A 26,359-nucleotide genomic window follows, 5' to 3' on the forward strand; every position below is an offset into this window, starting at 1 on the left:
CTTGCTGGACAACCCAATCTAGTCAAATTCTTTACCTACATGTTCACTGAGAGACCTTGTCTCAAAACCTCAATAGGGAAACAATAATAAAACAATGAAAAAAGAACATCTACAAATCAAAAAGAAAAACTGAAAATAAAAATAGTTGAAAAAAATAAACAGATTGCTTATAGAAAATGAACAAATAGGGTCAGCATATGTATAAAACAAAGATTCAAACAGAAACACTACCTTCAGCAACAGAATTGAAATGGTTGATAATATCCACAGTTGATAAGACTGTATAGAAAAAGGTATTTCTCATACACTATTTATAAGCTGATCCTTTCGAAGTACAGTTTGACCCTATCAATATGTATCTCATATACAATCTTTAATCCATTAAGTTTTACTATCTTAGATGACATTTATTGGTAAATGGACATAAAAGATTATTGTAAGGATATTCTATGCAATAAAAATCCTTAAGAGCAACTTAAAATGTCAATCAAATAAGGACTTGATTAAACATATAATGCTAAAGAATAGTTTGCAGTAAGCAAGCCTCTATGAATTGATGAAGCAGCTCTCCATGTACTGATGTTGAAAGATAGCCAAACTGGGGCTGGAGAGATGGTTTAGTGGTTAAGAGCATTGGCTGCTCTTCCAGAGAACCCAAGTTCAATCCCCAGCACCCACAAGGCAGCTCACAGCTATCTGTAACTCCTGTTCCAGTGGATGTGATGCCCTCATACAGACAGACCTGCAGGCAAAACACCAATGTACATAAAAATAAAAAAAGAAAGGTAGCCAAACTGTAGAGCCACACACATTAAACAAATAACTGTCTACATATATCTACATGTAAGTTATATGAACAAAACAAAAGGGCTCAGAAAGAAGAGTATCAGGCCTAAGGAATTTTGTTTTTCTCTAGTGTTTTAGTCTCAAAGAAAATTAATTATTTCTATATAATTTTTAAAATAATAAAAGAAAAATCCATACTATTGCTATCTACATTATATAAACCAGTGCTTTATTTATTACATTACTCCAAAAAAAATCATCCTTTTAATGACTCATCATTTTAGGACTTGTTTCTTAAATATGCAAAGTTTAATGAAGGCCATTTTAGTTTTCCATCAATACTTGAAGGGAACTGATTCCAGAATGTCCTCCCCCACCATCCCAAACCCATGTGTGCTTAAGTTCCTTATATAAAATGGTATGGTATTTGCATATGCTCTATGCCCCTCATCATGTATACTTCCAATGGAAATTATTATACTATACAAGTTAGAAGAAAATAGAAAGAAATGAGTTTCTACATGTTCAGTATAGATGTAATTCTTCCATGTATTTTTGATTTATAGATGAAACCATGGGTGTGAAATGCTCAGCTATAGAGAACTGATGGTATATACCTTCACAAAAAAATGAACTGGTTAACATAGAACATTAACAATACAGATGGTGACAGTCAAATAAGGAAGAGAGGAAAAGAGTTAACTAGAGTGAAAGATGAATAGTACCAAAACCAGATGATAGCTAAATATAAGAGAACTAACTATACTATATCTGAGGACTTCCCATGATTAAGCCACCAAGGAATAAGTATAATTTCTAATCTTTACAACAACCTAATCCCCATTTTATACAACAAGAAAATATGGCTCAGAAAAAGGTCATATCTAACTTAAAGTAAGGTCTGTGTTCACTACAGGCTGTCTTCTCTTAGAGTTAGGACTGAGACTGGGCTAAAGGGAACTCTTCAATCCAGCCCCATATGCTAACACATTCTTACTATACTCAGCATCCTTGAAGCATGCTCCCAAGCTGTCTTGCTCATCGAGACTGGCATTCTCTTCCTCCTCGCTTTCGTTTCTCCAGTATGCTGGCCTCTTGATGGGCCGCTTCCCTGGGGTACGCTGGGAAGCAGGACTGTTAGATGCAGTGCCCAGCCCACTGCTGGAGCTCCCACTGCTTCGGTCTTGCCCCCCGGTCCACCAAGCCTGCAGGCTGGAGGTAGCTGGTGAGGATGATGAGGACTGCAGGTTGGCCATACACAACATGCCCTGGATGGCCTCTTGAGTGCTGGGGGAGGCTGGGGCCTCACTGTAAAGGACAGAGGAGAAACACTGGGGAAGTTATTCTAGTCAGAAGAAACTGGTTGTAAGAACACTTAGAAAGGAAGAACCACTATGGCAATCGAGGTGTTATAAGGCAAGAACCATCCATGGTTAATAATGAAGATAATATTAAAAACTATTTTCATGAAAAGCTAGTTTTGCTTCAAGTCTCTCTGAAGACAAGCAATGAGGGTAAATAGAATCTATTTTTCATATATGCTACATTATTTCTTTTTTTTTATTAACAATTCTCTTTCTATGACTCTCCCTGGCCCATTTTCAATGTACTTAAAATTGATTTTTTTTCAAATCTACATATCCTGTCACTGCCAGATCTGAACATTACCAGGATAGATTTTGCATTCACATTATTCTTTCAGCATAAATGCCTGTGTTAATTGTTTACTTGGTTCAGTACGTTGGGCATGGTGGTATATCCCTGTAATACCAGAACTCACTTGGAGGGAAGGCAGAAGGACTAGGAGTTCCAGACCAGCCTAGGCTAAAGAGACCCTGTCTCAAAAACCCAAAACAAACAAAAATGCCCTAGCCATTTGGGTGGTACTCTTTGATAGCTGGAAAATGGAGATTACTCACGTGAGGGCAGCATAGTCAGGTCCCCCCACCTGCCTGCTGGCCTTAAGTAGATCAAGAATTCCACCAGCTCCACTCCCATTCCCAAGCTTGCTGTCAACCCCTTCCACCATGTCCTCATCTGTTGTATAGTCCTCCTGTTAAGGAAAGAGCATACTGCCTCAATTGTACAGGGCAGGTCTGGTAAGTTTCCAATACAAGGTTGACAGTGTAACATCTAACATCCTTAATGAACACCATTTATTATGCAGAACATTTTTCCTTTCATTTTAATCTTTACAGCATCTTTATAAAAGCACTTTAACTCCTATTTGACAGGTGAGCAATGTAGGGATCAATGAAGTAAAACAGTCCGTGAAAGAACACATCATAAACTTCAAATCAGATAGATACTCTTCTTGTTAAGTGATACTTAACTATTTTTTCTTTATTAAAGGATTTTTGAAAAATTTAAATAAATTATAATCCTCCATTTATTGGCTGGTCACAATAGGATACAATTTAATTTTTTGTAGTACTGGAATTGAACCCAGAGTTTTGCGCATGCTAAGCAAGTGCTCGACAGTGAAGAATATCCCCAGCCTGCATGCAATCTTTTATTTTGCAAATATTTCAGAAATTAAATGTATAATTATCTTTGTACCTTGACTAGATACACGACATGCTCCTACCTCAATGTCAAACTCAACTTCTCCAGGTTCACGAATACGGTTGGGGTCAGAGCAAGGCTTTGCTCGGGGCAACTTCCGGGGAAATTCTAAAATACAATGCAATATATTAGTAGGAGGCTAAGATTATGATGTCTGAGCCAAACATTCAAATGAAAGAAGAATGTAATTTTTGCCAGGTGTGGTGGCATATGCCTTTAATCCCAGCACTTGGGAGACAGAGGCAGGAAGATCTCTGACTCCTGATCGACAGGAAGTTCCAGGATAGCCAGGGCTAAACAGAGAAACCCTGTCTCAAAAAAAAAAAAGAAACCACATTCAAAACAAAGAAAACCCCATAAATAAATAAATAGATGGGTGAAATTTTCTTTGAAGTAATAACCACCAACAAACAATTCAGAGAGATGAGGCACATTAGAGCCTGGTAAATCAGAAAGCCAACAAGCTCAAACCTAAAATAAATGTGACATGGCAGGAAAGAAATAGAACAGAAACATACTTGATCTTATGATCAGGCTCGCCTTTTCCTTTCCCAGTCTCTCGTCAATCTGCAGCTCATCATCTGAATCCAAGTCAAATTCACCTCCCATGACTTGTTCTGCTACCAGCCTTGCACTGTCTACCTTCTTTGCAATTTTGGCTCTCCGAGACTTGGATAAGCTCTTTACCCTCTTGGTACTACAAAAACAAGGAAATGAGCATGAGTCATGTCAGATATCATGGTAGAGCTAAAAGTATTGATCAATGGTAGAATGCATGCTTAACATATGCAAATCTCTGGCCTCAATCCCTACTCATGGCTCTCCCCAAAAGGCAAATTTCCCCTAAGTGTTTATACAGTATAATCATCAAAATCTACCATTTATTTTTGTAAAAAAATTGACATATATGAGTACTGTATTTACATCATTTCTACCATCCATTCACCCTACCCAGGTCCTCCCATGTCCCCCTACTCCCTGTCAAATTCATAACCTCTTCTTGTCACTTATATGTTGCAATAACATACAGATATATATACGTGTAAATAAACCTACTGAGTTCATTTAGTGCTGTTTGTATGTTTATATGTTTTGGGCTGAACAGATGTGATTGGATAACCTATTAAGTGCCTTATGCCTGGAGAAGATTGACTCTCCCTTGCCTGTAGCTCTTCACCTAGGCATGAGACTTTGTGAGATTGCCACTATTCATGTTGGTATGACAACTGTGGTAGCCATTGTGCATGTCTTGTTTAGAGGATCATATTAAGAATAAATTCTCAAAAATTATTAGCTGGGCAGTGGCAGTGCATGCCTTTAATCCTAGCACTCAGGAGGCAGACAGAGGCAGGTGAATCACTGCAAGTTCAAGGTCAACCTGGTCTACAGAGTGAGTTTCAGGACAGCCAAGGCTATAAAGAGAAATCCTGTCTCAAAATACTAAAAAAACAATTAACAAAAAAAGATCAACTGTTCATAGAACCAACAAATACATTGGGTATGTACATGATACTGTCAAAGAATAAATGATCCTTAAAAACTTGACATGTAAAGAAAGAACCTAAAATAGAAAACACCTCTAAAAAAAAAACACTGAAGTACCTAAAACTACTCAGTTTCAAAACTTATGATAAATTGGCATAAGAACAGACATATACGTTGGCATGCAGGTACACACCTTTAATCCCAATACCTTGAAGGCAAAGGCAGGCAGATCTCTGTGAGTTTTGAGGCCTGCCTGGTCTATGTAACAAGATCCAGGGCATCCAGAGTAATAAAGTAAGACATTGTCTGCTGGGCAGTGGTGACACATGCCTTTAAACCCAGCACTTGAGAGGCTGAGGCAGATCTCTGTGAGTTCAAGGACAGCCTGGATAACAAAGCAAGTTCCAGGATAGCCAGGGCTACACAGTGAAACCTTGACTCAAAAAAAAAAAACCCAAGAAACAAAAAAACAATAACAAAACATCAAGGTAAACATAGTGGCACAAGACTGTAATTTCAGCACTCAGCGACTGAGGGCAGGAGGAAGAGTACAAGACCAGCCTAAGCTACATAGCAAGATCCTGTCTCAAAATAAAAGGAAACAAAGAAAAGAGGAAGAGAGTAATGCCAAAGATTGAAAACTATTTGCAAATCATTTAGTAAAGATTTGTACCCAAAACATTTAAAGAACTCTTAGATTCAGTAATTAAAATAATTTCAAAGCAATCAAAAGATCCAAATACATTTTTCTACAAAGGTAATATACAAATAACCACAATGAGACACTCAAAAAATATATTTCAACCACTAGGTAAATCACACTAAGTCAGATATGGTGGGACATACCTATCATCCCAGTACTCCAGAAGCTAAGGCAGGAGGATGATGAATTTGAGGATAGCCTATGCTACAAAGAAAGACTCTATGTCCAAACAACTTTGATTAGTTTTGATAACATGGATACAGCTGTAGCAGGAAATTATGCCATGTGAAACAAGCCATACAGAAAAAAATGTATGATCTGACTTTTATATGGAATCTAAAAAAACCCAGAAATTTCTATTAGAGTACAATGATGGTAATGAAGGATAAAGTGAGTTGAGAGAGATATTGGTTAAGAGGTACAAGGCTGCAAAACTACATAGAAAGAGTACGTTCTAGAGGTCTTATTGATTATTTAATCAACAATATTGCCCTGCACACTTGAATCTTTCTAATTCTATAAATAAATGTGTTATTTTGAGGTTAGTAATCATTTCACAATATAGGTGCATTATAAAACATTACACTGTACCCATTCACTTTAAAATATTTGGGGATTAAGGATGTAGCTCAGTGGTACAGTACTTTGTTTAGTATGCATAAAGCTCTGGGTTTCACCCCCAACAGCCAAAAACAAAAAAAAAACAAAACATTCCCACAACCTTTATTTAAAAACAATATACAGGACTGGACAGGTGGCTCAGCAGTTAAGAGCAGCTGCTACTCTTGTAGAGGACCTGAGTTTGATAGCAGCACCCATGCCAGGTAACTCACAACAGATGCCCTCTTCTGGGTCCACAGATACCTGCACATACACAGACACATGCATAAGAAAAATATAAAAAGAAATGTACAATGAAGCTAGCATGGCAGTAGACTTCTGTACTCCTAGGACTTGGGAGGTGAAGGTAGAAGAATTAGGAGCTCAAGGCCAGTTTCAGCTACAGCATGACTTTGGGGCCAGCATGAAAACAAAGAGATTCTGTCTCAAAAATATTTTAGGGGTGTACAAGATTGCATTCCCACCAACAATGGATGAGTGTTCCCCTCACTCCACATCCTCTCCAGCATAGGCTATCATTGGTGTTTTTGAGTTTAGCTATTCTGACAGGTGTAAGATGGTATCTCAAAGTGGTTTTGATTTGCATTTCCCTGATCGCTAAGGAGGTCGAGCATGACCTTAAGTGTCTTTTGGCCATTCGAAGTTCTTCTGTTGAGAATTCTCTGTTCAGTTCAGTACCCCATTTTTTAATTGGGTTAATTAGAGTTTTAGTGTCTAGTTTCTTGAGTTCTTTGTATATTTTGGAGATCAGACCTTTGTCTGATGAGGAGTTGGTGAAGATCTTCTCCCAGTCTGAAGGGAGCCTTTTTGTCTTACTGACAGTGTCCTTTGCTTTAGAGAAGCTTCTCAGTTTCAGGAGGTCCCATTTATTCATTGTTTCTCTTATTGTTTGTGCTACTGGGGTCCTACTTAGGAAGTGGCCTCCTGTGCCTATATCTTGTAGACTACTTCCCACTTTCTCTTCTATCAGGTTCAAAGTGGACAGGTCTTGTTTCGTCTGCATGGACTGGCTTTTTGGGATCCTGGCCTGTTTGGATGCTCACCTTCCTGGACCCGGAGGAAAGGGGGAGGAACTTGGATTCCCCACAGGACAGGAAACCCTGACTGCTCTTGGGAATGGTGAGGGAGGAGGAGAGGGAGTGGGGGGAGCAGGAGGGTATTGGGAGGAGGGGAGGAAGTGGAAAGAGTGTTTTCGGATTCTTGAATAAACAAAAAAAAATATTTTGGGGGGGGGGAGAAAAAAAGAAAAAAAATATTTTAAAATGACAGAAACAACAACCAAACCACACATGACTAGAAAACAATGAAGTGCATGCGTGTTCAAAGAAACCACATCTCTTAACTCTAAAACCAAGTCTCAAGTGATTCATACAAAATACACAGGAGAGCCAGGTAGTGTTTAATACCACAGATGCAGGCAGATGTCTGTGAGTTCAAGGCCAGCCAGCCTGGTCTACAGAGCAAGTGCTAAGACGGTCAAGGTTACACAGAGAAACCCTGTCTCGAAAAACCAAAAACCAACAAAAGAAAGAAACAAAAACCAAACAAAATCCACAGGAGATAGAACTTTATGACTGCTGGTCTAAAATGTAAAATGACACACATATACACTTCGGTATAACTTTTAGCCATTTCTTGAATCCAAAATATACATCCACATAAAAACTTGTACATGGGACTGGGGAAATGATTCATTAGGGATTCAGATTCCCAGAACCTGTGTAAATACCAAGAGGGTCTGTGATGGCCAACCTGTAATTCCCCGATGCAGGGAACATAGACAGGGAATTTCCAGAGCAAGCTGGCCAGACGCTGAAAAGGAGAGCTTTCAGCTAAATAAAGAGATCTTACCTCAGTACAAAATGTGAATGTGCACAAACATGCACATATACACATAACACACACGCATACATATGTAAAAACAAAACTCTTTAACATAAATGTCCAAAGCATTATTATTCATCATTGCTTCTAGCTCAAAGTAGAAGCAATCCAAATAATTATGAAATAGTGAATAAATAAACAAAATGTGGTATATCCAGAAAAAGGAATATTATTAAACAAATGAACCAAGTAATAATAGTTCTTTGCTGTATTATAAATGAATCTCACTAAGTGAAAGAAGCCAGACATAAATATCATACATATATGATTTCATTTATATGAAATGTCCACAAAAAGCAAATCCATAGAGATATATGTAGTGATTAAAGACAGCTTTAGCCTGGGATAAGAAGGATAAGAAATATTCTAAAATTGAACTATAATGATAACTGGACTAGTCTATAAACTTAATAAAATCCACTTAATCACATACTTGAGCAAGTTAATTTATAGCATGCAAATTACTAGTAAGTATTATCTTTAAGAGTTCTTTTTAGGGGCTGGAGAGATGGCTCAGAGGTTAAGAGCACTGACTACTCTTCCAGAGGTCCTGAGTTCAATTCCCAGCTACCACATGGCAGCTCACAACTGTCTGAAAATCCAGTTCCAGGGACCTGACACCTTCACACCAATGCACATAAAATAAAAGATAAATAAATCATAAAATTTAAAAAAAAAGAGTTCTTTTTATAGAAGCTCAGAGACTGGAAAGAATAGAAAGCGAGAAGAGGTCAATCGATAGACATAATGTTATTCTTGTCTCATCAAATGAATAAGATTTGGTATTCTGTGGTATAAAAGGATGAATATCATTAACAATAATGCCTTATATATCTCAAAGTAGTACAGAATGCACTCAAAAATTTTAGAACATTGCTAAGTCAGTCACTACCCAATATTGTATCTCATAAATATATACAAATACTCTATGTTAATAAAAATACACAGATACATGCAAGGTATGGTGGCATACTCCTTTAATCCCAGCAATTGGGAGGTAGAGGCAGGTATCTCTGTGAGTTCAAGGCCAGCCCAGTCTACACAGGGAGTCCTAGGCCAGCAGGATAATGAGAATCTGTGTGTGAGTATGTGTGTGTGTGTGTATGTGTGTGTGTGTATGTGTGTGTGTGTGTGTCTGTCTGTCTGTCTCTCTATAATGTATGTGTATATGCATATATATTTATACAAATAATATATGCAAGACATATGCAAAGGCAATGGAAAACACAAAAGTAATTTAGATTATCCTGTTAACACATGGTAAATGATTTTAAAAAGCAAAAGGGAATGAATGTTTCTAGTAAATCAGAACATTCATATATTTAGCAAATAGCTATTTGGACAAAATGTCTTTCAGTGAATTAGTTCTTATTAGACTGACCTACTTTCTAGCTCAGAGTTAATGTTAATAGAGAGTCTGTCACACAGCAAAGACCCAATGATGACAAATAATATAATTAAACTCTCTGGGTCACAGTTTTCACATGTATAACATGGGAGTAATATATTTACATTGAGAACTATAAGGATTAAATAAAATAATGTATATAAACAGCTAAGATAGTCTGACACATAGCAGCTACTCAATGATATCTACTTATCACCTAATCTTTTGGTTTTTAATCATGAAAAATTTAAACACATACAAAAATTTAAATATATAGGGGCTAGAGAGATGGCTCAGAGATTAAGAGCACTGACTGCTCTTCCAGAGGTCCTGAGTTCAATTCCCAGCAACCACATGGTGGCTCACAGCCACCTGTAATGAGATCTAGTGTCATTTTTTGGCCAGAAAGCATATAGCCAGACAGAACACTGTGTACATAATAAATAAATAAATCTTTAAAAAATTTAAATATATAATAACCCCACATATCTATCACACTGCTGAATTTTAAGATTTCTGATGTACAGCCAATCTTATTTCATCTACACATTACTCCTGCAATATATTCAATTTGGAAAAGATACACTTTATTCACAAATATTTCTATGGTCTCTTAGTCCATTTAATAACACCTCTGGTAGCTGCAGCAGGTTAACGGAAATAGCACAGGTATAAGACTAGGGATGGCACAGAGATCTCTTATACTGTATCCTCCTAGTCATTATAATTGATCATGTAAGATTCAACAATTGTCCTCCCCAGAAGACCTGCCAGCTCTGAAAACAGGCAGAGTTCAACATTATCTTCAGTATTACTCTTTAACTACTGTATTATCACATTATGGGCAGCTCTGCTGCTTTAAAATTCTACTCTTTTCCCTTATTTTCTAGTCTAGTAGACCTAATACACTTGCCCTTAGGATCTAAAGAGAACGCTTTTCTACATAGAGACTAGGTATCCTTTTTTTGTGTTCCTACATGACCAGTACTCTATACTTCATTACTGGATTCACTGGTTAGTGTTTTAAGATTCCAGATGGTAACTTTGGCTGCCTCTTTCCCTCACTCTCATTCCCTATATATATCATTGTTTATCAGTGACATACTTAGCCCCTGGTAATAATCACATCATCATCACCTTTCATTTTCATTTTCATCAACAAATGTATAAGGCCATTTATTAAGCATGTAACACTGTGTACTATGCCTTATAAGAATGTTATATACATTATCTGATTTAATCACCTCCAAATCCTAAAGTAAATTTTACCATAGAAAAGATATTTTGAAAGTGCTAAATATTAATTTTTCATGTCACACAGTAAATATATGTTAAAACTGGGATTCAAACTCAGGAATGATTGATTACCAAGATTATGATTTTATAAACAACTTTTCTTTTATTCTTTGGAGCTTCATATTGGATTTTAAACTTTCACTATTATATATTTTTAAGCCAGGTATGTTGGCACTCATCTGTAAGCTCTCAGCATCTGGGAGGCTAAGGCAGAAGAATTACTTCAGGATCAAGGCCAACCTGCGCTACATAGCAAATATCAGGCCAGTCTGGACTACAAAATGATACCCTGATACAACATTAATTAGACTCCATGTGCTAGGCAGTGATGGCACACGCCTTTAATCCCAGCACTCAGGAGGCAGAGGCAGGAGGATCTCTGAATTCGAGGCCAGCCTGATCTACAAGAGCTAGTTCCAGGACAGACTCTAAAGAGAAAGCCTGTCTTAAATCATCCCCATAAAAAAAGAAAAAAGAAAATTCCATGTAAATGAATTTTTGCATTCTCCTCTCCCCTTATACTACTTTCTAGAGATTAACTACTGTCAAAGATTCGGAATAGCAAGATATATATCTTGCATATATAAATAACTTGCTATTTTATATATATGTATATATATACACATATTTGTTTGAACATACATATTTCTGGAAAGAAGGAATCTAGAGGAAGAGGTAGAACAAGAGAGAATTATGAGGAAAAAATATTGCATTTTTCATGTAGAATCTATATTTAGCTGTATATATATATATGTCTTTATACATATGTACATATATATACGCAGAAAAGGTAGTATTTGTGAGGAAAAGCAGATCAGTGGCAGAGTTTAAGAAGGATAGAGAATGGCAGTAGGGAAGTAAATATAAACCAAATACAATTTATATGTATGCATGAAATATGACTTCTGCTAAAGGAAAATAGCAAAAATTATTCCTAATAACACACTGCTGTATCATAGATCAGTGCCTTGTTCAACCCACATCAGAGAAGCTTCTTCCTGCAGTATATGAGAATTAACATAGAGACCCACAACTGAGCCATGTGCAGAGAATGAGAAACTTTGGAGTACTCAGTCCTAAATGGGATGTCTCCATGAAACCCCTCCCCTCAGAGTTTAGGGAACTATAAAGAAGAGGAGACAGAAAAATTGTAAGAGCTTAAGGTAATGGATGAATCCAAGAAAACAGTGCCTTCCAGACACAAGAGGACTGATGTATATATTAATTCAAAGGGACTGTGGCAGCACGCACAAAACCTACAGAGGATCAAGACAGAAGGAGTTCCAGCACTGAGATAGGGAAGTAGACACAGGTTCCAACCCCCAATCAAAAAGCTATTTGAAACTGATACCTGCTATCAAAGGGAAAAATCAGTTCTCTCCAAAAGAATGTCAAACACATTCTAGGGAAGGCCTCAGTTCCAGGAGTAGTTGGCTAACACAAAACAAAATCCATGTTCTTTTTTGTGGGCTGCTTATTTTTTTTAACTATTATGATGATGATGATGTCTTAGTGGTTTTATTTGTCTTGATTTTCATTTTTTTCTTTTTGGTTTTTTTTAAGAAAGAAAAATGCAAGCAAGCAAGCGAGAACATGCATATACACATGAAATTGGGTGGGTAGGGAGCTGATCTGGGAGGAATTTGGGGAGGAAAAAACTATCAAAATATATTGTGTGAAAAAAATTTTAATAATTTATTTTTAATTTATATATATTGGTGTTTTGTCTACATGTATATCTGTGTGAAGGTGTCAGATCTTGGAGTTACAGACATTTGTTAGTTGCCATGTAGATGCTAGAAAATAACCACTAAGTCATTTGTCATGCTCCCGTAAAAAAAAAATTTTAAAGGAAAATATAATGAAATCTATTGTTTACAAGCTGACTAAATAAAAATTAATGAGACTTAAAAAAAATCAAGTGAAAACACTAACATTGGTTGTCCATGGAGAGAACAAGGGAAGAGAGATGGTAACATGATTTTTCACTGAGTGCTGTCATACTATTGATTTTTTTACATTTATTTATTTTTATATTTATACATACATTTCACAGTACACAGACAGAAGTCAGAAGCTGACTCAAGGGAGTTGCTTCTCTCCTTCCACTTTGTGGGTTCCAGAGAACCAACAGGCTATCATTAGGATTGGTGACAAGTGCCTTTAACCACTGAGCCATGTCCCTGGACTGACCCATTTGAATTTTAAACTATATAAACTGAATTTTAGGTATCTTCTAAAAATTAAAAATATAAATAAAAAGCCCATATATTGTTCTTCACTCCCACACACAATTAAAGGTATGCCTTTTTAAAACTAAAGGTAGAATTACATGTTATTTTATAACCTGATTTGTTTCACAAAAAAAATGTATCTTGGCTTAAGAGCATTTATTGGCTGCTCTTCCAAAAGATCCAGATTTGATTCCTGGCACCCTGAATGAGACCACAACTGTCTGTAACTCAGTTCTGGGGAATATGACTTTGTTTTCTGGCCTTCTTGGGCACTGCATGCATTGGGTACACATACATACATTCAGGCAAAAATATTCATATACACAAAATAAATTTTAAAATGAATGTTGCCATTAAAACATACACATACACATATATACATGCATGTGTGCCTAATACACATTTTGAGCCAGAAATGGTAGAACATGTCTACAATCCCAGAAATCAGGATACAAAGGCAGGAGGATCATGATTTCAGGATGAATTTGACCTACATAAGTGAATTCAAGGTCAGCCTGAGATATGTAGGTAGACCTTGTCTCAAAAAAAATAAAAAATAAAAAAAGGTGTGTTTGGAGAGCGAAGGATGGCTGGGGATGTAGTTCAGTGGCAGAGTGCCTGTCTAGCATATATAAAGCCTTAAATTCAATCCCTGGCCTAAACAATAATAAAAAAAACTTAAAAATCTACCTTGAAGCAGGGCATGTCTACAATTCTAACTATTTCAGGGGCTGAGGCATTATTTGAGATCAGGAGTTCAAGACCAGTCTGAACAACAGAGAGACACCAACCTCAATTAAAAAAAAAAGACACTGTCTTGGACATCTTTCTGTGCTAACAGATATTAACCTGGTTCCCATGCTCCATTCTTTTTAATTCTTTAATACATGGACTCTATTCTAAAGATATGCTATAATTTATTTAACTGATGCTGTTGAACATCTAAATAATTTCAGGCACATATTACAAAGATCCAGGATGCACCGAACATTTCTTCTTATACATATGTACAAAGAATCTCCATAAACTGAATTCCTATGCATTAAATTATAAAAGCGTATTTTATAAAGTATGTTCTTGAGCTAGCACGATGGCACAGCAAGTAAAAGTCCTAGGTACACAAAGCCTGACAAAGTGAGTTTGATTACCTAAACTCACATCAAAAGGAAAGAAAGGATTCCCAAAAAGTTGTCCTTTGACCATCGCACCCATGTCATGGTATCCCTGTATGAATTGCCCTTGACCCCTACCCCTCCATACACAAATAGTGAATAAAAATTAACCAAAAAGCTCCTATGTTCTTCTTTTGTTTGTTTTTCAAGACAGGGTTTCTCTGTGTAACAGTCCTAGCTATACTGGAACTAGTTCTTGTAGACCAGGCTGGCCTCGAACTCTGAGATCCACCTGCCTCTGCCTCCCAAGTACAGAGATTAAAGACATGTACCACCACCAGCCGGCTTAGCCCCTATGTTCTGTAGTTATTTATTTTTATTTTATGTATATGAATGTTTGGTCTGCATGTATGTATGTGGATTACATATGAGCCTGGTTCTCGTGGAGATCAGAAAAGGATATCAGATTCTCTGAAATGGGAGTTATGGATGATTGTCAACTACCATGTGGGTACTGGAAATAGAACTGGGGTTCTCTGTAAGAGTAGTAAGTGTGCTCTTAACAGCTGAGCCATCTCTCCAACCCCAAACCCTGTGCTCTTAACCTGTATACTCACTACCACTCATTATTTTTACTAGTAGTTCTACCATAGTAATTTGCTAAAATTAGACCTCCCACCCATCCACCATAACTCCTGAACAAAGTAAATATTTATTAACAGTTGGATATTAGTCTAAATACTGGCCTTCCCTCACCATGTCCCAACCTCCAGGTCTACATGTTAATTGTCACTGGCAAGCTCAGTTATCTCTGTGCTTCCTTTACCCATCTTACCTGCCATTGGCCATCAACAGGGCCAGTGGGTTCTCACTGCCATCAAGGTCGATGTCTGGTGAGTCATCATCTGATTCATTCAAGCAGGTACCAGTGATGTTGAACTGTAGAAGGAGGAGGCTCAGTTGTCACCAGTCTGAGACTCCCAGGTAAATCAAGATGGCCAGTTCCCTCTGGTTTTACTGCAAAACTGTCAAAAACCCTCTGAACCAAGGCCTTCTGATATGCCTGTCCCCAACCCCCACCTCCAACAATTACAGGAGTAGGAGGTTGAGAATATATAGTTTGCTTGGGGAAAACATATTAGCTTGTTAAACATATACCCTAAAAAAAGAAGAGGGTACCATTATTAGATACCCACAGAGGGCAACATAATATTGAGACAAAGTGAAACCCTGAAGGAAGAGATAAGGACCTGTTCAAGATTCTAACTCTATAAACAACATTCTCGGATCTCATTTCCCACCTCAATATACCAAGATTCAACTCAAGTGTCATGTACCTGGAAAAGAGCTCCTGAGCCTTACCTAGATAGAATAAACCCCCTTCTTCTGTGTCTCAAAATCCCATATATACTCTTGATTGTGGCATCCACACTTTATTTCATTCGTTTTTATGCCTATCTTTCTTATTAGCCTATCAGCCTCTTGAGTTCCATCCACAGCACCTATCACAGTGCCCAGCACAGAAAATGTCTCAATAAATACCTGTTAAGTGAGTGGAACTGGTAGCCAAACACCAGGGACCCTAACAGATGAAAGAAGAACAGGATAGCCTGCTCTTTTGAAATACTGCTCTTCCAAGGGACCCAAAAGGGTTGGGCTGAACCCATGGGTCAGCACCCACCTTTGCTTTCTGGGAAGAGCCTGTCTTCAGTGCCTGATGACTGTATGGGTCCATGAGATTATAGCTCAACTGGCCAGCAGGCCCCAAGGCTGAACTCTCCTTGCCCTTTCGCTCTGCCTTCTTGAAGATATCCTTGGACTTCAGGCCTTTCTTCTTTGAACCACTTTTGGAGGGCAGTGACAGCCTGGACATGGATACTGAAGTGGAATGGGCTGGCCTGGTTAAGGGGATGGAGCCGGCTGGGAAGATCCTCTGCAGCCCAAAGATATTGCTCGTCTTCCCAACGTTCTGTTGGAAGATGTCCTACAAGAGTATTAGTACACGAGGGGGTTAGATCTTACTCAAGGGTTCTTTCTATGTTAAGAGCAGAGGTCTGTTCCCAGCACTAATTGTACTGCCATAACGGAAGTGGCTTACACAGGTGCTCCACATATGCACACCCCTGGTTTCTATACAGTGTGTCATCATAAATTTATTGGGTGGCATTTCTTAACCCAGCCATTGACAAGTAAAGAGAAGACGAGCAAAGAAAAAGCCCAGCATTACTGTCAAAACTGGAGGGAAAAGACTCCAAGATTAGCTGACACAAAATAAAAAATAATCAAGTACTTATCTGTGTGGTTCAAACTCTATGGACTACAGGGCTTTTGAAGAAAAGTCCTAGTCTCAATTTTGCTACCAGCTATCCCTGTGACCTTGGGAAAGTTATCTGATTGAACAAGCTCTAGAGCTTGTTTGCTCAGCTGTATAATTAAATGTCAATACTGAAAAGGTGTTTTTCAAAGATGTTCTATGGCTTCTTTGAGCTTCCTAGGAGAAATCTTGAGGACTGGTGATATGTGGAAGGCAGATGAGAGGAACAAGGGGAGCTCTAGGTCTCTGACCTTTATCCTATTCAAAGCAGCTATCCTTTGATTTATTATATAAATTGGCTTCCATACAAGATCCTATTTGGACAAAAAAAAGGATTCCATTGTTTTAAAATGTTTGAAAACCAATGAACAAGTTATGTTCGATCCCATGAGTTTTCTTCTAGCCAGCCCAATGTTCTGCATGTACAAAATTGGGTTAAGAACTAGAAACAATATAGTCCTTTGAAGTTTTAGAAGGCGAAATGGAGAAAAATGAGGTAGGATGTAGACACTGTAGACTATGGCGTAGATAGTACAACATGCTACAAGTAGTGAGGCCAGAAGTTCAACTTCTAGAAGCAAACCACCCTGTAGCATGAATACACATACATACATACATACATACATACACAATGAAAGAAAAACAAGAAGAGAAGGGGAAAGAAAGAAGGGAGGGAAAGACAGACGCACAGACATCTCTTAGGTACTAAATACAATTGTACAGATCCTAAGACAACTTCGACATCCTCAAGTACAATTTTCCTCTGGTGCCTCTGCTACTTCACCAGCCCACACTGAATTTTCTCTTTGCTACAAAGTCTATTAATAACAATGACTCATATTTATTGAGTAATTACTCTGCCAGGCACTGTGCGAGGAGCTCTATATTACCTCTCAATTCTACCAAAGATCTGAAAGGTTGGTAGAGTTATTCCTTACTTTAGAGATCAGAAAACTGAGACTCTGAAAGGCTCTTAAGTGATAAGAACAGGAACCAGAACCCAAGCTTATCTAAGTTTCTTACTACTCTGTCTCCTGCCTCGTGGTATATGCCACCTGTTGAAACATTCCTTTTTAATCATTTTCAACCTGAGGTTGTCTTTTTGTAGAATTCAGAGACAGAAACAAAGTATTAAAAGGAACAACTACAACTATGGTTCACCATTAGAAATTATGTGCCAACTGCATGTCAAGCACTATATGTTCAATTCACATTACCTTAATCTTCTTAAGAACCTTAAGTAGCTATCATTATTCTCATTTTAGAGATAAGGCAACTGAATTTCAGAGAGATTAACTGCATCTGTGAGTTTGTGGATAGGCACTACATCGTTCATGTATCCCAGGAACCTAGCCCAGAGTGTGGCATGCACTCAGAGCACATGATTATTTAAATGAATGACTAAACAAATAAATAAGGCCCTTGATAGAGTCTTCCCATTCTTTCCTTGGGCTTTACACCAACTACAAAGTCCTGACCTGCTACTTGAGTCTCCATCCCTTCCCAAATGCCTTCCTTCCTCCCAAGCTTCTTACTTCAACCAAGCGGATCTCCCTAGCCAGATCTTTAATGAGCTGTACAGTCCGCACTGTCTCCGGGATTTCATCCTCATGGTCTGGCAGAGCCTGTCAAATAAGAAGCATGAGACAACTGATTTCTTGTAAACATGCTAAGGGCATGCAATGAAGAAAGGATAGTCTTTTCAATAACCGATAAGGAACCAATTAGATACTGGACATCTATAGGCAAAACAAAAACAAAACTTTAATACATTTCTTGAAATACACAGAGAGAATTAATTACACACCTAAATTTAGAACTTAAAAATATAAACCCTACATAAGCAAAGAGAAATTTTTTGTGAACTTTTGTTAAGCAACTAAATCTTAAGACACAAAAAACATTTAACTATAAAATATCAATAAAATGGACTTATAGAAGTTAAAAACCTGTCTTTGAAAAAACCTCTTTTATTCTGAGACAAACTAAAGACTGAGAGAAAACTTTTGTAGAACATATATCTGAGCATAGAGGTATACACCTATAATTCCAGTGTTTAGGAGGTTGAGGCAGGAGGATTCCAAGTTTGAAGTCATGTTAGACTATATAGTGAAAATATGTCTAAAAGAAACAAAACCCACATATATCTGGTAAAAGACAGCATCAAGAAGTGTCAAGAATTAAGATATAAACTTAGCCCAAACCTCTCAAGAAGACAAGGACATTAGGGAGATAAACTGGGACAAACCAACCTGTCCACTTGGGAGAAGAGAGCTCAGTATCTGCAGCTACCTGTCCATAGCTAGCTAGCTCAATAGCACCTCTGAGAGATAACTGCTAGTTGTGTGTATTCTGTTTGTTATTTTTTGAGTATTGAGATTTAGATTTTTATATAGATATCAAGCTTTTCATTGTTATTTCTTCTACTACTGTTCATTTTGTTTCTGTATTTAGTAGGCAGAGGATAAAATAGTTTCCCAGGACTTTCTTATTTCTCATGGTTCAATTCTTTCTCCACTCAACAGTTAATTAATCTGGAATTTGTAGGTGAGGCTATATAGGGCAATGAGAACCCATGTAACCCAGCTGAATAACTTTAATGGTTCCCTCCCTTCCAGGCTAGGATGGGGCATTGGAGGGAAGGGAACAAGTGTTTCTTCCCATGTAAATCATCTGTATTTCAAAGAAGAATTTTTCCATGAGCCTGTATGTGCTCCTTAAAAGTGTCCCACTCTCCTCTAGCTCCTTTTGGTCATGCTATTTGGAGCCATTCCTTGATTCCTGGATTCATTTTGACTCAGTGTATAAATATTTAAGAACTACTCACTCACTTTCTTTCGGTGTTCCTGGAAGAGTCAGTCTGAAGTATATTTCATAGAAAAGATCAGAGATAATACTAAAGGTAGCCACACTGGAGGAGGATGGAAAAACAGAACTATAGGCTAAAAGCAAGGTGTACTAAGATCAGAGAACAAAGGAAAGCACAAAACACTAAGGTCAAAAGTATCAGGGAAATGTTGGCAACATAAAATGAGACATTTCACAGGCTAAACCTACAATGTCTAAAACCATCCCCTTAGATCACGATATGGAAGGAAGAAGACTATAGAGAATATGAAACCTGAAACTGTATTGATATTTCTTCTATATTTTGCATTTCTTTTTTGACTCTATAAAACAAATTTTCTCAAATATAGTTTGATTAAGCATTTCTCCTCCCCTAATTCCTCCCAGATCCTACCCACCCAACTTTGTTCTTTTCTCTCTTTAAAACAAACAAACAAACAAACAAAATAACCAACAAGAAAAACAGAGAAGCACACACACACACAAAAAAAAAAAATCCCAGAAATCAACATGGACTCCCACCTCTAGCCAATATAAGCTATCTGCAATTGACATATGCTGACAAAGGAGAAATCAGTTTTTCCCAATGTAGTTGTTCTGGGTATATTAACCACACCTCAGGGCAGAGTAATTGGCCAACACAAAACAAACTCATTGTTATTCTGCATTTCTTTAAGGTTGAAATTTTTTCAATGAACATTTGGAAATTAATATATTTTCATGGTTCAAAGAATAAAAGCCTCACTTACTACCCTGTTCCTAGCAACCCTCATTCTACCCTCTCCCATTGGTAACTATTTTTTCACTAGCTTCTATATCTCTACAGATTATGTCTTCAGGAAAATATGAACATACTCAAACACAATTCTTGTATCTTCCTTTTTTTTACATAAATGGATGCTTCTATATATGGTTCTGTACCTTCATTTGACAAATTCTGGAGATCTTTTCAAATCAGTATACAGAGAACTTAAGAAAGATAATAAAAATTATCTTTTATAGCTGTTTTATACTCAGTCGGATAGATGAATATTGGTATGTTTATTAAAAGCCATTTTCGCAGTATGTATCAAAGAGCCTTACATTTTTTTCATATACTTTGATCCAGTCACTGATCTTTCAGGAAACTATCCTGAAGGAATTAAGAGATAAGGGCAAAGACTGACACATACACATATTTACTGTATGATTCATTGTAACTACAATCCTCCAAATAAGGAAAAAAGTAGAAAGCAACTATAAACAAATAATTAAAGAGAGCATATTCCTGAAAAAGTATAGCAGGCAGCAATTAAGTATTTATGAGACTTGAGTAACACAAAAAATTAAGCCAATCTAGCGAGACACAAAATAGAATAAATAATGCAATACCAATTATAGAGCCCGGGGACAGAAGGTGCAAAACATGCAGTGCTGCAGAACTGACATCTAGCGCCCTCAAAATATGTGCACACAGTAGGCTGAAGATGGTTCAGCAGTTAAGGGCACTGGTTGTTCTTCTAGAGGAGATAGGTTCATTTCCTAACACCCATAAACTTCAGTTCTAGGGGATCTTACACTCTCTTCTGACCTCTGCAGGCACTGTGTGCTTGCTGTGCTCTTAAGTTTAGACAAAACACCCATACACATAAAATAAAATGGAAAAAATGTAATGCACACAAAAGACCAAAAGGAAATATAACTAAATGCTAATAATTATTTTCAGTTAAAATTACAGGTGACATTTTTCTTCTTTACAAACTTTTGCATGTTTCTAATTTTGAAGTGTGTGTGTGTGTGTGTGTGAGTGTGTGTGTATAATTTGTTAAAATCAGAAATAAAGGCTCCTAGCACAGTATTCCATTCTAATCCAGGAGACTACTTGCTTCTCTGATTCCTTATGTCTCCCCAAATATCTATCAATATCTAGTCTTTATAGAAGAATTACTGAGTAGGTATAGAAACAAGCATATTTACTTCTTTCCTTGTCCAGGCTCTAAAGGCCAAGTTCAGAGCTTTACCACCATGGACCAAGTAGGAGGCAGGGTGTCTCCTGTTCTCTCGCAAACCTAAAGCAGGGGAGAAAAGAAGAAAATGAATGTCAATACATCCATTCAGAGGGATGAAGGACTTGTTACCTTTGTTAGACAAAGAAAATGCTAAAGATTCTGGGTATACCTTCAGCTCTGTTACACTAATAGTGTTCAGGCACTGAGAACTTTCTAAACACTAGTTTAATTCTGACATCCACTTTATAAGCAATGTTCATTTTATAGTTCAGGAAACTAAAGGTCTGAGCGGTCTTGATCAAAGATATACACAAAGCAGGTGCCAGAGCACAGACTAAAAAGTTTTGTCTATTTGAATATGAGGCTATATTCATTCTATTAAATTATTCTGCCTTTTAGGTCTTAAAATTGTCTTTGCTCCACCTTACTTCATAAGGAGGCTATTAACAGCCAGCTTTAGGCTTTATAGAATAGGTAAACGAGCCATTAGTCATTCCACATTTGAACACTTGCATGCCACTATATGATTCCATTAATATAATATTCTTCAAATGATAAAATTATAGGGGTGGAAAACAGAATAGCAGTTTTCAAAAGTTATGGATGATGTAAGGGGAGAGAGTGTGAAGTATAATATGGTTGTAGCACTTTTTTAGATCATAATAATCACTTTCCATTTTAATTTTTAGTTAATATACAAAAATACAAAGAGGTTTCACTGTGACATTTTTATACATATAAATCAGTATATTTTATTGTTTTTCTTTCTTTCTTTCTTTTTTTCGAGACAGGGTTTCTCTGTAGCTTTGGAGCCTGTCCTGGAACTAGCTCTTCTAGACCAGGCTGGTCTCAAACTCAGAGATCCGCCAGCTTCTGCCTCCCAAGTGCTGGGATTAAAGGTGTGCACCACCACTGCCTAGCTAGTATATTTTCTTATTCACTCAACCCACTGCCCTCCTCTATCCCTTCCTTACCCCAGCGTCCTGGATTCTGCCTCCATGTTAGATATATCTTATTACCTGTTTGTTTTCCTGCCATCCCTCACCACATGTGTCCAACTTTCTGACACTGCAACCCAATTTTATCTTCAAAGTTCACACTAGATAACCATGCAACTAGGTTACCAAAATAAACTGCAAAATCACTCATAACATCTTAAGTTAGTTTATAATTTTGAGATGGTCCCCCCCCTTTTCTTCTGTCCTTAGCTACATGCAGCTGTATGCAGCTCTTGGACCACGGGTTGAACATGCCTGCTAAACCTCCTCTCTAGTCATAGTCCCTTCTACTTTGATTGATAGATCTCAATCTCTCTCTCCCTTCCTCCCCACCCCGCACATCATAAATTTAAATCTAGACTTCACATATGAGAGAAAACAAAATATCTGTCTGGATCTGGTTATTTCATGTAACATAATGATCTCCAGTATACCAATTTTCTGCAAATATAAATTTTTTTCATTACAGCTGAATAAAGTTCCACTGTGTCCAACTAGCAGCACATTTTCTTTATCTACCCTCTGTTTATGGACTTCTAGGTTTTTTATTTACCTCAGTTATTGAAACTTTTTATTGTATATATTTAAGATATTAATGCTGTTTTGAATACACAGTAAGAAAACAGAAGTAGCAAGTTTTCTTCTCCCATTTCTCCTCTCCACAATTCCCACACTCCCTCTTCCTCCTTTCTCTCTTAGCAAAAGTAATAGCTGGTAAGGAGAACTATACCTCGAAAGATGTCCAGAATGTGTTTTCCCACATACCAGCAGATGGTCTCAAAGTTGGGAAACTTGAAGAGGTCTGCTGTGCTCAGCCGCTTCTCAATCTCATAGGCTCTGTAAGGAAACATAATGATTATAAAAGGATCTATTTACTGAGCACCTATTATGTACCAAGTATTATTCTTGGTGCTATGTATCTACTGTATTTAATCCTCACAGTGACTCTGTAAAGCCCTATATACAAAGAAACTTTGGACTCAAAGATTATGTGATTTGCCCAAAGGCACATTAATAACCAAGTAAAGAAAGGGTGTTAACCTTGTCAAACTGAATGTCATCAAGAAATAAGATACCATATCTTTGCAGTGGTAGTGGCACATGTCTTTAATCCCAGCACTTGAGAGAAAGAGACAGGTGGAACTCTAAGTATGAGGCTAGTCTGGTGTACAGAGTAAGTTCCAGGACAGCCAGGGTTACACAAACACTGACTAGAAAAACCACACATACACAAAAGAAAAAGATACTTTCTGGTTGTCTTCATCTTACTATACTGCATTCCCTACTCAAGGGGAAAACATAAGCACCACAGCACACAAGAATGGACAACTTCAGAACTCACTTGAGCTGCATTTCAATGTTAAGGCTGTGTAAGAAGTTCCCTCCAAATGCTAGGCAGTCCACAGGGGTCAGCACGGCATGAATCCATCCTGTAGTATAAGGCGGCAAAGGTCACAGCTAGCAGAAGGCATTTCTTGCTTTGGATACCTCAGTGCTTACCCAGTTTAACCCTAACTCCATATAATACTCTTATTTGTTTCACTGTGGCAATATCTAAACAGGTGTAAACTCTGTCACTATTGCAACTCTGAACAGAATCAACTTATGAAGTTAATGCACTTCTACGTATCCTCTCTTTACTTCAAAACTCTTTCCACTGCTTTACCTACCCTCTCTTATCTAAAAGAACATCACTCTTTTGCTAGGACTATTCTTTCTAAAATGCATACCACTAGAGCACAATTATTAAATCTCCTTGCCTTTGATCCAATTTTGCAACATTATGTTTTTTCCTTAAATATGTTCTATATTGATCTCCGTTTGCATTCCTTAATCCAGAAAGTCTGTGTCCCTCCTTATCTCTCATACTGACTACTATTCCAAACTGACCTTTTGTTTTGTTTTGCTTTTCTCGACAGGGTTTCTCTGTGTACCTTTGAAGCCTGTCTTGGAACTCACTCTGTAGACCAGACTGGCCTCAAACTCACAGAGATCTACCTACGTCTGCCTCCCTAATACTGGGATTGAAGGCGTGTGCCACCACTGCCCAGCGTTCTTCTTTATAGTTTATTTATTTTACATCCCAATGGCAGCCTCCCCTCCCTCCCCATCTACACAATTCACCCCTCATCTTTATTCACTCAGAAAGGGGCAGGCCTCCCATGAGCTTCAGGAAAGCATGGAACATATCAAGCTGCCATAAGACCAACCACCTCCCCCTGTATTCAGGCTGGGCAAGGCATTCCAGCAAGAGGAATAGGTTCCCAAGAGCCACCCAAAGCACCCTTACTTCCAAAGCCAGGAGTTCCACAAATAGACCAAGCTACATAATTGTCACATATTTGCAGAGGGCCTAGGTAGGTTCCATGCAGGCTCCCTTGTTGTTGGTTCAGACTCTAAGTTCCCATGAGTCAGGTTAGATGTTACTGTGGGTTCTCTTGTGATTTCCCTTATACACTTGGCTGTTACAATCCCTCCTTCCTCTGAGTAGGACTCCCCAAACTCTGCCCAATGTTTAATAATCTCATTAGATGCTGAAAAGCCTTTGGCAAAATCCAGCACCCTTTCATGATACAAGTCTTGGGGAGATCAGGGATACAAAGAATATACCAAAACATAATAAAGGCAATATACAACAAGCACTCAACCACTCTCTCCATATCTATTCAATATGTAGTATTCAAAGTTCTAGCTAGAGCAGTAAGACAACAAAAAGAGATCAAGGGAATACAAATTGGAAAGAAGACAAAGTATTGCTATTTGCAGATGACTTGATAGTATACATAAGCAACCCCAAAAATTCTACCAGGAACTCCTGCAGCTGATAAACACCTTTAGCAAACTGTCTGGATACAAGATTAACTAAAAAAAAGTCAGATCCCCTTTTATGTACAAATGATAAAAAGACTGAGAAAGAAATCAGGTAAACAACACCCTTCACAATAGCTACAAACAATATAAAATATCTTGGTATAAGTAAGTAAATGAAAGACCTGTATGCCAAGAACTTCAAGACTTCGAAGAAAGAAATTGGAGAAGATACAAGAAGATGGAAAGATCTCCCACACTCATGGATCCGTAGGATTAACATAGTAAAAATGGCCATCTTAGCAAAAGCAATTTGCAGATGTGATGCAATCCCCATCAAATTCCAACATAATTCTTTATAGATATTGAAAGAACAATACTCAGCTTTATATAGAAAAACAAAAACCCTAGGATAGCTAAAACAAACCTATACAATATAAGAACTTCTGGAAGTATCACCATCCCTAATTTCAAGTTCTACTTCAGAGTTACAGTAATAAAAACAGCTTGGTATTGGTATAAAAACAGACAGGTGGATCAATGAAAGTGAATCAATGACCCAGAAGTAAATTCATACACCTCTTTATTTTTGACAAGCCAAAACTATACAAGGAAGAAAAAAAACATCTTCAACAAATGGTGCTAGCATAACCAGATGTTAACATGTAGAGGAATGAAAATAGATCTATATCTATCACCCTGCTCAAGTCTAAGTGGATCAAAGACCTCAACATAAATCCAGTTACACTGAAGCCGAGAGAAGAGAAAGTGGTGAAGAGCCTTAAACGCATTGGCATAGAAGGCAAATTTCTGAACAGAACACCAGAAGCATAGACATTTAAGATTGGCAATTAATAAATGGAACCTCATGAGACTGAAAAGGCAAAGGACACTGTCAATGGGAAAGAACGGCAGTCAACAGAAAGGGAAAATAATTTCACCAACCTCACGTCAGACAGAGGGCTGATCTCCTAAATATATAAAGAACTCAAGAAACTAGACATCAAAACACGAATAATCCAATTTAAAAAGGGGGTACAGATATATCTAAAAAGAGAATTCTCAACAGAAGAATCTCAAATGTCTGAGAAACAGTTAAAGAAATATTCATCATCTTTAGCTATCAGGGAAATGCAAATCAAAATGACTTTGTGATTCCATCTTACACCTATCAGAATGGCTACAATCAAAAACACAAATGGAAGCTTATGCTGAAGAGAATGTAGAGCAATGGGAACATTCCTTCATTGCTAGTGGGAATGTAAACTTGTACAGCTGCTCTGGAAATTAATACGGCAGTTTCTCAGAAAATTGGGAACCTAAAGATCCAG

General features: G+C 37.5%; 1 protein-coding gene across 5 annotated transcripts in view; it reads right to left on the minus strand.

Moving 5' to 3' along the window:
• Phf8 (PHD finger protein 8) overlaps positions 1 to 26,359 on the minus strand; it is a 93,908-nt gene that overhangs the window by 37,973 nt on the left and 29,576 nt on the right. For 4 of the 5 annotated variants that reach the window (XM_087902907.1, XM_087902908.1, XM_087902906.1 and 1 more), the window contains exons 9-18: positions 23,563 to 23,650; positions 22,951 to 23,057; positions 21,191 to 21,282; positions 17,923 to 18,012; positions 15,755 to 16,057; positions 14,909 to 15,012; positions 3,870 to 4,048; positions 3,374 to 3,459; positions 2,706 to 2,839; positions 1,784 to 2,094 (exon numbers count right to left, since the gene is read on the minus strand). In XM_087902907.1, the coding sequence (XP_087759033.1) occupies positions 1,784 to 2,094; positions 2,706 to 2,839; positions 3,374 to 3,459; positions 3,870 to 4,048; positions 14,909 to 15,012; positions 15,755 to 16,057; positions 17,923 to 18,012; positions 21,191 to 21,282; positions 22,951 to 23,057; positions 23,563 to 23,650 (1,494 nt within the window). The remainder of the gene's footprint in view (positions 1 to 1,783; positions 2,095 to 2,705; positions 2,840 to 3,373; positions 3,460 to 3,869; positions 4,049 to 14,908; positions 15,013 to 15,754; positions 16,058 to 17,922; positions 18,013 to 21,190; positions 21,283 to 22,950; positions 23,058 to 23,562; positions 23,651 to 26,359) is intronic. The other variant, XM_087902910.1, reaches the window with a different exon arrangement.

Source organism: Myodes glareolus, chromosome X (assembly GCF_982192425.1).
Source record: "Myodes glareolus chromosome X, mMyoGla1.1, whole genome shotgun sequence".
NCBI classification, from domain to species: Eukaryota; Metazoa; Chordata; class Mammalia; order Rodentia; family Cricetidae; genus Myodes; species Myodes glareolus.